At 40.4% G+C, this 15,523-nt stretch overlaps 1 protein-coding gene across 1 annotated transcript in view; it reads left to right on the forward strand.

Annotated features, from left to right (window-relative positions):
• Positions 1-15,523, forward strand: part of astn2 (astrotactin 2) — a 302,939-nt gene that overhangs the window by 137,996 nt on the left and 149,420 nt on the right. The window contains exon 7 of the mRNA XM_080874142.1: positions 990-1,157. Within this exon, the coding sequence (XP_080730268.1) occupies positions 990-1,157 (168 nt within the window). The remainder of the gene's footprint in view (positions 1-989; positions 1,158-15,523) is intronic.

Genomic DNA, 15,523 nt, shown 5'->3' on the forward strand with positions numbered 1-15,523 from the left:
AAGCTATCAAATGTAACAGACAAAAACATGCAGGTCATTGGTCTCGATAAGATTGAATGCTAACACATGGTTTGGTACTTAATTTTTAGGGAAAACCAAGTACATTTGTTGAAGGCTTTGTGTTGGTCACACTGTACTGTGGCAGTGTTTTTCTGTCAAATGAAAAGAAGCAGCTGATGACTTTTCATGTGTAGGAGGAAACAAATGGCAGTGTATTCTGTCAGGACCAAAATGTTAAAAGGGTAAAATAAATAACAGAGAGAGAACAGATGAGTTTTGGGATGTCATTGCTTTGTTTGTTACAGAATGTAAAGGCGAAACATTATTTGTTATTCTCATATGAGCTGTATATTTTACCACAGCACAAAGGACTTGCACACATCCATCTGATGCAGTTCATCTAGCTGTACCGAACCTGTTTGTTTTGTTTTAATATATAGATGTTCTAATACATTTTGAATTCACCTGGACAAAGAAATATATACTGTTAATGCTTCTGCAAATGTACCGTCCATGACCCATAATATAGCTGTATAAGAATCCAGAAAGCCTTCGCACAGCTCCCTTTGGAACCAAAACTCATTGGCATCAATTAGAGATAATCTAGTTCGGTGATTGGAGTTTAACGATTGGTCTGAGAGCAGTAAGAAAGAAAGGTAAGTCAGCGTCATTAAGCATAGCGTTTACTGATTGACTCGTGAAACCCTTTTAGCCCCTCTACTGCAATTACCAACAACACCCAATCTATACACATTATAGGTCTTAATTTTCTCATTTAAATTCAGTCTGGTCAGATGGGAAATGAAATTACAGTGAAAACAAAAGATTTAGCTACTTTCCAATTGATTTTGCAATAGAACCTCAAACCTAGAGCATAAATACAACACAATCACATCTGTTCTACTTTTCTGTGGTTTGTTTGTTTATTTTTGCCTTTTTTTCATGCAAAATAATTGGCTCCTGTTTTGTTTTGTTTTTCTTTTTTTCAGGAAGTAGTTTTGTGGTGAGCATGGGCAGTTTCTTGGATGTTTCTAATTGGTTAAATCCAGCAAAGCTAACTCTCTACTATCAGACCAATTCATCCACACAATGGGTCCAGGATTACTGCGGCCAGAGGACCACTGAACCCTGTGAGCAGATTTGTGATCAGGACACAGGTTGGTGCATACAAATATGCAGACACTGACGTCTAACCATTAAGCCTTAACCCTTGTTTTTAGCATTTTTTTTTAAAGTGGTAAGTACTTCAACAGTGGAAAAAGTGCAGGTGTATATAGAAGACATTACAATGAGATCTCTATCTTGATGTTTTACTGATTAACATAACATGTGCTAACTTTTAGTTGTATTTTGTGACATAAACCCAAAAGTTAAAGTAAGCTAAAAAAAAAAATAAAATAAAATAAAGCTGAAACAGTCGATGTCGTCTGGTTCAGAGTCATGAGATTTACACCACCACTCACGACCCTGTGTTTTTCATGTGGACTTTTTCTCATTTATAAACAGTATAAACATGGCTCTTTATGTTCAATATTGATACCGCTTGTCAGTAAGGGCATAGACACCAGAGTGTACCGTGTCGGAGATGTCAGTGCCTTTGGCAGTATTTGAGTCCCTCCGCAGGAGAATGTTTTGCTATAAAATGATAGACATGCTATTCCCATAAATTTGTAAAGTTGTCATATTGAAACTGCGTAAACAATGGAATTAACAAGAAACCGGCAGCACTGTCAGTGAAGAGGCCACGTAGAAATACAAGTGTGTAACAGAGATTGTCACTGTTTGCATTCATCACAATAATTATATAAAAGCTATCCAACTTTATTCCACACTTTAAATGAAAAATCGAAAGAAAACAAGACAGAATCAATAGATCAATTATACGGTAGGTTTTTTCTGTAAAACATTTCATCCTTACTTTGCTTTAACTTTTGGTTGGCCTAAAAGCACCGAAAGGAGCTGAAACTATGTTTTCATCATGTTATAAATAAAATGGGAGTTAATGTATATTCCACATTATTTTGTAAGTCTTCTTTCTGTGCTGTAGGGAAAGAGAGGAACTAGTCAAGCTGAGCAAAGGTGTGTGGTTAATTTCTTGAGTAAATTACTCAAATAATAGTAACAAAAGTTCTTACATCAGAGCTCAGCATATGAGGCAACAGCATTTCTACTATGTAAGCAAAGGTCCTTAATGTCTTTTGCCCCATTCAGGAAAATCACCAGCTGCCACTGCAGTGTGCTGCAGTGTGTATACAATCACCCTGTATGGTTTTACACCTACATTTGCTGACATTAAAACTTTACCAACAAATGCTAAGTATGCAGCATGATGATATTTATCTTGCCTTGAGTGTCCTAATTCCCTTGTGTTTTTCATGCCCAAGTAGATAAAGTCTAAGCTCATTAGAATGGATTACATCTGTAATGTATGTGAAATTTATGTAACCCTGGTCAAGGACGTGTTGAGGGCTAATGCATAATGTATTAGAGTTCCAGACACTCAACGCAGTGAGTACACAGGAAGATGCCAGAGATGGAGCTGCACGCATGTATTTGTGAAATCTTAGTGTGTGCACTTAGGTATTTCATAGGTCTGCATCTGCACATTATATTTACTCATTCAAATCCAAGTATGCTGAGCATTTTGGCTTTATTAGCACTAGAGTCTAGCTCTGCTCTCATCTTTCTGCATCCATTTCTCTTTTCATCTGTCCTTTATAGAAGATTATTTAATCAATGACAGCATGCGCGTTTGTTGTATCTCCTCAGGGCAATCACATCCATCCAGAAGTAGAATGAAAGGTGCTCTTCAAAGAAGCTTTCCATTTCTATAACTAATGTAAAATATAGCACACTTATACCCAAGCAAGCATACATATAGTTTTTGAGACTGAAGGACTTGTTTAGCATATAAAAACATAACTATAAGTGCACTTGCGATGTTTACTTGGATGTAAAAAAAAAAAAAGACAAGTAAAATGGCCAGACCCCGATGGATGGATGGATGGATGGATGGATGGATAGATAGATAGATAGATAGATAGATAGACCACTCACAGGGCTACCAAATATTACAACATTGAAAAACTGACTGATATGGATGACAGGAAAAATATATATAAGAAGAAACATTGACTTGAATCTAATACAAGCTGTGAATGGTGGCATTGTTTTCTGTTGGTTTATGGGCAGAAATGATAAAGTTAAGGTTTAATTGCCAACAAATACTTATTATACCAAGCAACAATACCAATAACAAAAACAACACTAAAACTTTGTTTCATTAATAAACATATGTTATACAGGGAGTGCAGAATTATTAGGCAAATGAGTATTTTGTCCACATCATCCTCTTCATGCATGTTGTGTTACTCCAAGCTGTATAGGCTCGAAAGCCTACTACCAATTAAGCATATTAGGTGATGTGCATCTCTGTAATGAGAAGGGGTGTGGTCTAATGACATCAACACCCTATATCAGGTGTGCATAATTATTAGGCAACGTCCTTTCCTTTGGCAAAATGGGTCAAAAGAAGGACTTGACAAGGCTCAGAAAAGTCAAAAATAGTGAGATATCTTGCAGAGGGATGCAGCAGTCTCAAAATTGCAAAGCTTCTGAAGCGTGATCATCGAACAATCAAGCGTTTCATTCAAAATAGTCAACAGGGTCGCAAGAAGCGTGTGGAAAAACCAAGGCGCAAAATAACTGCCCATGAACTGAGAAAAGTCAAGCGTGCAGCTGCCAAGATGCCACTTGCCACCAGTTTGGCCATATTTCAGAGCTGCAACATCACTGGAATGCCCAAAAGCACAAGGTGTGCAATACTCAGAGACATGGCCAAGGTAAGAAAGGCTGAAAGACGACCACCACTGAACAAGACACACAAGCTGAAACGTCAAGACTGGGCCAAGAAATATCTCAAGACTGGTTTTTCTAAGGTTTTATGGACTGATGAAATGAGAGTGAGTCTTGATGGGCCAGATGGATGGGCCCGTGGCTGGATTGGTAAAGGGCAGAGAGCTCCAGTCCGACTCAGACGCCAGCAAGGTGGAGGTGGAGTACTGGTTTGGGCTGGTATCATCAAAGATGAGCTTGTGGGGCCTTTTCGGGTTGAGGATGGAGTCAAGCTCAACTCCCAGTCCTACTGCCAGTTTCTGGAAGACACCTTCTTCAAGCAGTAGTACAGGAAGAAGTCTGCATCCTTCAAGAAAAACATGATTTTCATGCAGGACAATGCTCCATCACACGCGTCCAAGTACTCCACAGCGTGGCTGGCAAGAAAGGGTATAAAAGAAGAAAAACTAATGACATGGCCTCCTTGTTCACCTGATCTGAACCCCATTGAGAACCTGTGGTCCATCATCAAATGTGAGATTTACAAGGAGGGAAAACAGTACACCTCTCTGAACAGTGTCTGGGAGGCTGTGGTTGCTGCTGCACGCAATGTTGATGGTGAACAGATCAAAACACTGACAGAATCCATGGATGGCAGGCTTTTGAGTGTCCTTGCAAAGAAAGGTGGCTATATTGGTCGCTGATTTGTTTTTGTTTTGTTTTTGAATGTCAGAAATGTATATTTGTGAATGTGGAGATGTTATATTGGTGTCACTGGTAAAAATAAATAATTGAAATGGGTATATATTTGTTTTTTGTTAAGTTGCCTAATAATTATGCACAGTAATAGTCACCTGCACACACAGATATCCCCCTAAAATAGCTAAAACTAAAAACAAACTAAAAACTACTTCCAAAAACATTCAGCTTTGATATTAATGAGTTTTTTGGCTTCATTGAGAACATGGTTGTTGTTCAATAATAACATTATTCCTCAAAAATACAACTTGCCTAATAATTCTGCACTCCCTGTACAGTGTATACTCTATACTGAATACCATAAATGCAGGTTTAGATATTTAAATCGGTCATTTTTTACTCCCAGCATGCATGCAAACGCATTTTTCTTGTCCTTTATAATAGCAAGAGGTATGTTTTCAGGATGGTTTCACACAGCATTTCTATTATCTCCATCAATCCAGCTTCAGTGTCATGTCGGATGACAGGCACTGTTGACTACTAGACACTGTATCGTTGTATCTGGATAATCAGTCATCTGTGCCTTCACCTTCCCTCCTTGATCAAGTGCTACAGTGAAGGTCAGTAGACACATACATGATGCAACACTTCCTGCTGTCTGATAGCTGGGCAATAGATAACTTTAATTATACTTGGAACTATAATATCTGCCTATGTATATATACGTTGGGACAAATAACAGCTAAAAATCCTTTGAAAATTACTTAAAATGAATGTCAGATAATATCATGACTCAAGTTACCACTTTATTATCCTTTCACAGTCATGCTCCCTAAACATAGGCTGTCGCTAAAACCTTTCCATTTCTCATCATGCATAACTTCCTAAAGACTCACAGACCTCGTTGGCTGCTTTTGTTTTCCTCATTTAAAACGTTTTCTCTCTGGCTCCTCCAGCCGCAAGTAATTGGAAATGAAACTGTTGAGGTGTGTAACATGTACAGTATACTATACCCCTGGTTTAGCTTTTCATTTCGAGCACATACTGTGCTCATAAGCACGCGTCCGGACACACACTAAAATGCACACAAACACATACATGTAAGATGGCGCCGGTGAGGTCGGCTGCCGTCACGACTGCTCCGACCACTTTTTCTTTGTTTTTTAAGTTAGTTTTCAGCGTTTCTAAATCGGCAAAATCATCACCATTGGGTACATTAGGTATGACAGTGACACTCTTGTTTCTATTGGTATACAATGTACTCACAATTCGAAGTTTTTAACTCCGGATCCGAGCTGGCCGAGTGAGATCTTGAGGGAGAACAAAGGGAAGCGGCGGCGGCCTAGAGGTAAGCGAGCCGGCGTCAGGAACAGGCTGAGAGCTCGTGCACACCGCACACCTCTGCCTAGCATCCTGCTCGCCAACGTCCAGTCACTGGAGAACAAGCTTGATGACCTCAGGGCCAGGATAAAGTTCCAGAGAGACATTCGGGGCTGCAATCTCCTCTGCTTCACCGAGACATGGCTGAACCCAGCGGTGCCGGACCATGCCATCCAGCCGGCCGAGTTCTTCTCGGTTCACCGCATGGACAGGACACGGGACTCGGGGAAGTCAAGGGGAGGCGGCGTGTGTTTAATGGTGAACAACAATTGGCGCAACAGTGCGAACGTTGTTCCTCTCACACGCTCCTGCACACCAAATCTGGAACTACTGTCCATCATGTGTCGTCCTTTTTATCTACCTCGGGAATTTACATCGGTCATTGTAAGTGCCGTTTATATTCCACCACAAGCGGACACGGTCACCACCTTATGCGAGCTGCATGAGGCACTCACACAGCACCAGACACAACACCGGGACGCTGCGCTTATTGTGACGGGGGACTTTAATAGCGCCAACCTCAAACGCGCAGCACCGAACTTTTATCGACACATCACCTGCCCCACCAGAGGTGAAAGGACACTGGACCACTGCTACACTACGGTCAAGGATGGCTACAAGGCACAATCTCGCCCTCCGTTTGGCAAATCCGATCACGCCGCCATCTTCCTCATGCCAAAATACAAACAAAGGCTGAAACAGGAAGTTCCGGTTCAGAGGAAGGTCGCGCGCTGGACGGATTAATCGGTGGCCGCGTTACAGGATGCACTCGATGACGCAGACTGGGGCATGTTCAGAAACAGCTCCGATGATGATGTCAACGTGTTTACGGAAGCGGTTGTGGGATTCATTGGGAAACTAGCGGATGATACCGTGGAGACAAAGACTATCACAACGTTTCCCAACCAGAAGCCGTGGGTGGATAAAACCATCCGCGACGCTCTGAGATCCCGCACCGCTGCCTACAACACGGGACTCATGACGGGGGACATGGACCCGTACAAAGCCGCGTCATATAAAGAGGCGAAGCAGCGCTACGGGAGGAAACTAGAGTCACAACTCCAACAGAGTGACTCTAGGAGCCTGTGGCGGGGACTAAGGACAATAACGGACTATAAAGCCCCAACAACCGGTATGACGAACGCGGCCGTGACTCTGGCAGACGAGTTGAACACTTTCTATGCTCGCTTCGAGGCTGCAGCTAAGGACTCCAACGATGCTAGTGCTAGCGGCGCTAACGGCTGCAGACAGGAAGATACTGGCAGCACCGGAAACGTGCTCGTCATCTCCGAGCATGATGTGAGGAGAGCCTTCAAGAGAGTGAACACCAGGAAAGCAGCAGGACCAGACGGCATCCCAGGTCATATCCTCAGAGACTGCGCATACCAGCTAGCTCCTGTGTTCACTGAGATATTCAACATCTCTTTATCTCAGTCAGTGATCCCCACATGCTTCAAAGAGTCCATCATTGTTCCTGTCCCGAAGAAACCCCACCCTGCTTCTCTCAATGACTATTGCCCTGTAGCCCTCACCTCAGTAGTGATGAAGTGTTTTGAACGCCTGGTCAGAGACTTCATCATTTCTTCACTACCAGACACACTGGACCCACTACAGTTCGCTTACCGTCCAAATCGTTCCACAGACGATGCCATCTCTCATCTCCTCCACACATCACTCACTCACTTGGACACTAGAAGGGGGAATTATGTTAAAATGCTCTTCATAGACTACAGCTCTGCATTTAATACCATAATTCCCTCCACACTCACCACCAAGCTGGAGCATCTGGGACTCAGCTCATCTATGTGTCAGTGGATCTCCAACTTCCTAACTGGTAGACCACAGGCAGTAAGGATGGGCGGACATGTCTCAGCCTCCACCACTCTCAGCACTGGAGCCCCCCAGGGGTGTGTTCTGAGCCCCCTGCTGTACTCTCTGTACACATATGACTGTGTGGCCACTACCAGCTCCACCACCATCATCAAGTTTGCTGACGACACCGTCGTGGTGGGCCTGATCTCTGATTACAACGAGACGGCCTACCTGAAGGAGATTAGGAATCTGGAGAACTGGTGCCAGAGGAACAACCTCCTAAATGTCAGTAAGACAAAGGAGCTGATAGTGGACTTCAGCACTAAGCAGGAGAGGAACTACCAGACCCCTGTCATCAACGAGTGCCCAGTGGAGAGAGTGGACAGCTTCAAATACCTCGGAGTTCACATCACGCAGGACCTGTCATGGTCCTGTCACATCAACACCGTGGTGAAAAAGGCCCGTCAGCGTCTCTACCACCTCAGACGCTTGAGAGACTTCCAACTGCCCTCCAAGGTGCTCAGGAACTTTTACTCGTGCACCATAGAGAGCATCCTGGCGGGAAACATCTTAACCTGGTTCGGGAACAGCACCATGCAGGACAGACGAGCTCTACAGAGGGTTGTGCGGTCAGCTGAGCGCACCATCCGCTCTGAGCTCCCTGACCTGCACTCAATCTACAGCAGGCGGTGCTGGACCAAGGCCAGGAAGATCGTGAAGGACCTCAGCCATCCCAACAACAGACTGTTCTCTCTGTTGAGGTTAGGAAAGCGATTCCGCTCCCTGAAGACCAACACAGAGAGACTGAGGAGGAGCTTCTTCCCGCAGGCGATACGGTCTCTCAATCACACCACCACACAGTACTGACCCACACATATGGTTCTTACACACACACTGGACATTCTGGACATTGTTTTCACTTCATCACTTAAATCACTTTAAGCATATTCGCACTGCACAAGACACTAAATAATGTGGATTGCACAACACTGGTCACTATATTCTTCATTTCCAGTTAGTCCTTGTACAGCTGCTGTTATTGTGTATATATTTATTTATTTATTTATATTACTTCATACATTCTTATATAGTTCTATACTGTGTATTTTGTTGTACAGTTATTTCATTTATAACCTTAATTTTTTTTATATTTTATTCCTTCCTAGTTAAATTTACCCTTTTTAATTTTTCATATTTATTTCCTATCTTATTCATAGCCTTTTCCTTTTTTTTTCTTTAGGTCATGAGCAGTTGTCTAAGCATTTCACTGCATATCGTACTGTGTATGACTGTGTACGTGACAAATAAAATTTGAATTTGATACAGCTCAAAGGAAACACTTATATTTTATCTGCCCAATGATAATACCTAAGGCCTTCTCCAATATTATAACAAGTGCAAATAGGCACCAGAACAACAGTAAGTCTTTTCTGTGCTAATATCATAAACCTTAAAATTTGAAAATTATCCAGGCAGCCAGAGATATTATTATGATGACATTGTTTATAGCATCAGTTTAATACAAGAGGAAGAGAGATGGTTCGTGCGATCAAGCACCTGCCATTGTTATACATTTCACGTTCTTAATTTATAAGAGGAGAAAGTGAGAGAGCAAAAGAATGAGACAGAGAATGAGGAAAGGATGGTGACAAATTTTATTGACAATTTTAAACTGGTGTTTACAGAGGATGTCATTATCGCTAGGTGGTGTGAGGCTGTGTGCCTGTTTAGACACCTGGCTGAAATGTACAGGGAAGGGACTCTCTGAGCACAGTTAAATAATTGGTTTTAACAAATGGCTATTTGGAAGCATTTAGCTCTTAATTAGACCTACACTATATTTTGATTATTCAACCATTTCTTGGGAGTCACTGAGTTAACACTGAGTTAACATGCTCTTTCAAAGCCCTGAGAGAAGGACGTACATGGAAACATTAAATTTGCACTGATCCATCCAAAAGAAAAAAAGAGACTAGCTGTCAATACACATTTTAGTGGTTAGAGTTGTTCAAGGTTAACACGAGCAGAAAGTTTTACTCAACCTGAAAAAATACAAACATCAGATCAAAACAAGAGTTAAAGCCATTAAAATTACTTCGTTAAATATCTTTGAACATGTTGTTCTCAAAAATAATAAACAAAGTAAAGTAGCTCATAAGAATATACGTTTAATGACCCAAAACATCAGCAACGAAACCTAAAACAGAGCAGATGAGAGCATGAACCTGCTGAATCTGTTATCTTGATAACAGAAGCCAAGTGTACACTGTGAACGAAAAAGCAGTTACCACACTGCATTAGCAGCTCAGTGATATTCAACTTTAATAACCACACTGTTGCATTTTCTCGTCTGCTCAGAGAGACATTTTACTATTGGCTATCTCCTCCCTGCCACGCTTTTCTGATACGCTCACTGTTGCTGTTGTTCCTCAGATTTAAAAAGAAATTACTACAAGCCATTAATTCTTGCTTCAAATCTTCCTTTTAATATGTTACACCCATTCTGGGTTTTTAGATGGAGATAAAAAACCCAGAGCTTGCAAGTCATGTAAAGGTTAGTTCATTCAGCAGAATGTGTAATCAAGCAGACTTATCTATTTCTGTTAATCACTAGATCCTCCTTTAAATGCGCTTGCAGAAAGGTAAGAGCCCTGCTTCAATGATTATTTACACAGGCTGTTTAAGATTTACAGAAAATGTGCTCCTAGACTGGTGCACTTAATCTGAAACAAGGTAGGAAAGATTTACAGTCCTCCTGCAGCTTTGAGGCCTGTACTGCTGTACAATTCATCTACCTCTCCTGACAATCTAGTGGGAGCACTATGGGTTTTATGTCTAGGCCTTATGTATACCTCTGCCACAGCTGGTATTGTTAATTAAACTGTAAACACAACTTATGATAAAAAAGGAATGTCTAGTTATAACCAGCACAAACCAGTTTCTCTAATATCTGATTCAGGTGATACTGACTGAGGGGGCATGTACTGAGCAAAAATGCATGTTGTTGTTATTATTATTATTGTTTTATTATTATTGTCATTATTGAATAATACACTGGCAAGACAAGAAATATTACCATAGCCAAGATAAAATAGGGGAGAGAGTTTTGCTTTCGCCTTCTAATTAAATCCGAAGCTAAAGGAAAAAAACGTCCAATTCGTGACTTCGATTTGATTCCTCTCAGAAATAGCTATTTACAAAGAGCCGTGTTGTCTCCACAGTTATTATTAGGTCCAAATATCTGTCATCGGGAGCCATTTCAAACAAACATGTAAATCAAAGCAAAACATTACATTTGTAATTGCTGTTAGCAAGATGCACAAATCACTCATGTACTCAAATACTAACTCTCTTAATTATAGTAATTTATCATCAATTTTAACCAAATGGGTTCAGCTGTATTTCTTCTTCAGTACGAATGCTGATGTAGAAACAGAAAGATTATACAATTTGAGCAAGATAGGACCATGTCAAATAAACTGTCCAAAATGACTGTAGGATAATTAAAGTTTAGAATCATGAACTAAAAACAGTGTGACCATTTCTCTCTCTGAATCTCTGGATATGTAGTTAAAAAAATCTAACTATAGAAATCTGTGACATCTTGCTTCATATGAATCACATCATATCACTTTCAATATAAAATTAACTATAAGAGTAGATATATTTGTTGTTGTTGCTTTTATCTGTTTATTTATTCTATTCAAAGAGAAAGTCCATTGAGTTGGCATCAGTGGGAAATGTGGCCAAATTCTAACTGTGATGTAAGCCCTAAACTCTATTACATGACACAGTGCAAGTGAAGCGTTCAGCTAGCAGCTAGAGTCTAGACACACTCAGCCAGTTCACTCAGCAACAGAGCTCCAGCAATTTAAGTATTACGTAGTTTTCTATTTTGTAAAAATGAAATAAAGTAAAATGAGGTATCTTCTAAACACAAACACAACTGGACTACAGTATTTAACAACACCAGATTCTAAAATCGATGGTGTTTTGCTTCTATTGCATTTTTGCTGATATATGCAACAAAACAAATAATTCAGGTTGCATCACTGTTGCTACTCTGGCACTAACATAATAATGGAAATGTTCCCAGTTCCTACCAGACTTCAAGGAGAAAGAAAATAATATAATAATAAGGGTACCTTACCAACATGTGTGGTAACATGTGATGTGACTGCTTATGCACAAGATTGATTTTTCTAAGCGCAGCCTCTGGCAGTCTGAAGGAATGCAGTATAACTAGGTTAAATATGTATGTGAAGACTAGCAATGGGAACGTGAAGTGTGTGTGTGTGTGTGTGTGTGTGTGCGTGTGCGTGTGTGTGTTTGCAACATGAAAAGGATATCTGTTTGCCAAAAATGAAGGACCACATTCGATGAGCTTTAGTGGCAGAGTAGTAATTTTAACACAAACCTTAATATTTCCCTGACTTTAATGTAGTTTAGTGTAACAAAACCAACCATGGTGTTTTGATATACCAGCTCATAAAGACTACAATCCTGCCAAAAGTGTAAAATCAAAAATTGCATTTGTGAGCAGTATTTGTCCATAGCTAGTGGCGCACTGGCCATCAGGTGTACTGGGACAAAATCTGATTAGCTGGTTTACTGCCAAAAAGTCCATAAAGGCCTGCCTGTCCCTTACTGATCCTCTTTATCCGCCTGCCGTTTGGGTTGTGCATGAGAGCATATTGTTTTCTGAATTTCTTTCCCAATACATCCCCGTTTAAAAAGGCTGTGTTGGAAGACCGCAGTTAAAGAATGTGGCAATCTGGACAGAAAGGAATATCACAAGTTATTAAAAAGACAGTGATATAAAAAAGTATTTTTGCCTTTTCTAATTTTCTTCATACGTTTCAGATCATCAAACAGTCTTTAATGTTAGACTAATATAAAAAAATTAATTATAAAATGCAGATTTGAAAAGATGAATTAATTCACCAAAACTCATCAAAACCTACCTTGACCTATGTGGAAAAAGTAATTTAGCCCTAAACCTAATAAGTGGTTTTGCCACTCTTGGTAGCAAGAACTGCAGTCACACTTGCTGCTGTGTCCTGCTGTATAACCCAATTGTAATTGAGCCTTAGGCCATTAACTGATGGGCGGACATACTCCTTCAGGAATTTCTGGTAGAGAACTCAAAGAAGGAATTCATGGTTCTCTCTATTACGGCAAGTCAACCAGGTCCTGAAGCAGCAAAGTAGCCCCAAACCATCACCCTACCACCACCATTTTTGACAGTTGATATTGTTGTTCTTTTTATGAAATGCTGAGTTTTATGTTAGCAGTAGCAGGCTGCAAACACTGTTCCAGATTTTCTCCATTTGTGGACAGTTGCTAGTCATAAAGCCTTAGAAGTGGCTTAGTAACTCTTTTCAAAGTGATAGATATAAATGACTTTGTTGTATAGTATGTTGCTTTTTGGGATCTTTTAGACTACTTCACATTGTCTGACAGTGATTTCTTGATTTAACATGTCTGGTTGTGTGTGACTAGTAAAATTTAACTCAGCTTTCCAAAAAAAGAGGTTAAACACTTTTAATAACTGCATAATTACACATAGGACCAAACCTATTTGGTCCTATGTGATCCAAAACATTTCAGTGTGACAAATATGCAAAAATAAGACATCAGGAAGGGGTAAATACTTTTTCACAGCACTCTAAAGTCTTGGATTGGATTAATTAAACTCTATGCTGTTCATTGATCTTTTATATGAAATGGCTGGATGAATGTTGTGATATTTTACTACTACTTTAAAAAATGGAACCATTTCGAGAGCTTTAGTTTTTCATTTAGCAAGGCCACACTGAAAGCTACTCTTTGACAGAATCTTGATGGTGCATCACTCCTTGAGTCAGTCTCAAGACTATAATTTCAACCAATGAATTATTAAACGTTAAGTGATAAAATTTGAATGGCCTAGACAGGGTGGCCATTACACATTTTTCCAGGGTTATCCCTCTGTACAGGTCAACAAAAAGCACTTATTCTGGGAGCACTTCAATGCAACGGTTATAGAAGCCATCCTTGGCAAAATCTCACAAATGTATACAATCACTTAAAATGCACTTGCCTCTATTTTATTTATTATACTAGGCAGCATAAAGATCACATCGAAATACTAATTACCCACTGTGACTGATCTGATGAGGAAATTTCAATATTGAAAATAAGGGGTTTTAAACTTCAGTGCTACTCAAGGAAAGCAGCATCAGAAATGTAAATCCTAAACTGCTATGCACCAGCAAAAAGCTGCTGTAGCCCTGTCTGAACGTCTCTGTTTGTTCTGCAGTGCAATCTGTCCCACCAGCTGTAGAGAAGCCAGGATAAAAATGCCTTAGTTGAGGATGATGAAAGATTTGTCCTAATATTGGGAGAAAACAGAAAGCCAGTTGTCAGATTCTCAGTGGAATTCATGACACTGATCAGCGCATGTGTAACTAATCACATGTATGTTACTGCTTTGTCTTTTCAATGCTGACTGAGACTTCAGCTGTTTGAAAGGAGATGCACTGATAACAGTCATATTGTATAATTTACTTAATGCAACCAAGGGAGGGATGGAGAGATGGATAGATGGATGGAGAGAGGGATGGAGGGAGAGAGAGAGAGATAGATAGATAGATAGATAAAATACAATGTGCCATGGTTATAGTGCTGCAGCCTCACAGCAAAGGTGCCTCTGCAAAATAAAGCAACATATCAGACAAGTTTGAGTTATTGGAACGATTTAAAAACCCACAAGCTGGAAAGGAAGTGGCGTTTCACTAATTTATAGGAAATTTACCTAGCCTGGAAAGAGTTGATTAATTTATTTTTAAAAAAATGCCCACTGTGAGGCTCATACTAGCTACTATTCATCATTGATAGAAGAAAAGAAAAACGACCCAAAGTTCATAGCCACTCTGACAAAGAGCCATAGCTCTGTTGAACCTTGTATGTTCTTTTCCGTGGTAATGATTTTGTTAACTTCTTTAGAAATAAAGTTTTACTCATACTCGCAAAGGCATCATCAAGTACAGCAGCTTTATAAACTGCAAATTTTAATTTAAACTCATTCACTCCTATTGATCTCTCTCAGCATCACCATGTCTACAAACCGCATCTGTAAAAGACTGTTCAGATAACTCAGATAAATTAATGGTTCATTTTTAAATATGATCAATTTATTTTAGATTATGTCTTGATGCATGCTCAATCATCCAGGAAAGTAAATCTCCAAAAGTTGATTCTGTTCATCTAGACGTAGCGTTTTGTGGGAGAAACGTTTCGTCACTCATCCAAGTGACTTCTTCAGTCTCAGCTGACTGCAGGTTTCCCCAATCTTATAAACAGTACATTTGCATAATGACTGAAACCAGCCCACTGAAGGAACAATGGGCTGGGAGGTCAGTTCCTTAATCTTAATTGTGCAAATTCTCATGACCATTGATCAACAACCACTGACCAAAACCCACTGATCAAAGACCACTGATCAATGGCCATGAGTACCATTCAGAGAGAGTTGGGGAATGGCTGCAACCACAGCATTGTAAGATGGCGAAAGATGTACCCTTAGGCCCCCTCTTCGATTCAGAGATGGTCTTTCCCTTTTCACGTAAATGGCCTCCTTGACTCTGCGCTCAAACCAACGTTCCTCCCTGTCCAGGATGTGTACATCCTCCTCATTGAAAGAGTGTCCACTGGCCTGTAGGTGTAAATAGACTGCAGAGTCCTGGCCTGACGAGGTAGCTCTTCTGTGTTGTGCCATCCGCTTAGCCAGAGGTGGTTTGGTTTCCCCGATGTATAA

Source organism: Rhamphochromis sp. 'chilingali' (assembly GCF_963969265.1).
Source record: "Rhamphochromis sp. 'chilingali' genome assembly, chromosome: 2".
Classification (NCBI taxonomy): Eukaryota; Metazoa; Chordata; class Actinopteri; order Cichliformes; family Cichlidae; genus Rhamphochromis; species Rhamphochromis sp. 'chilingali'.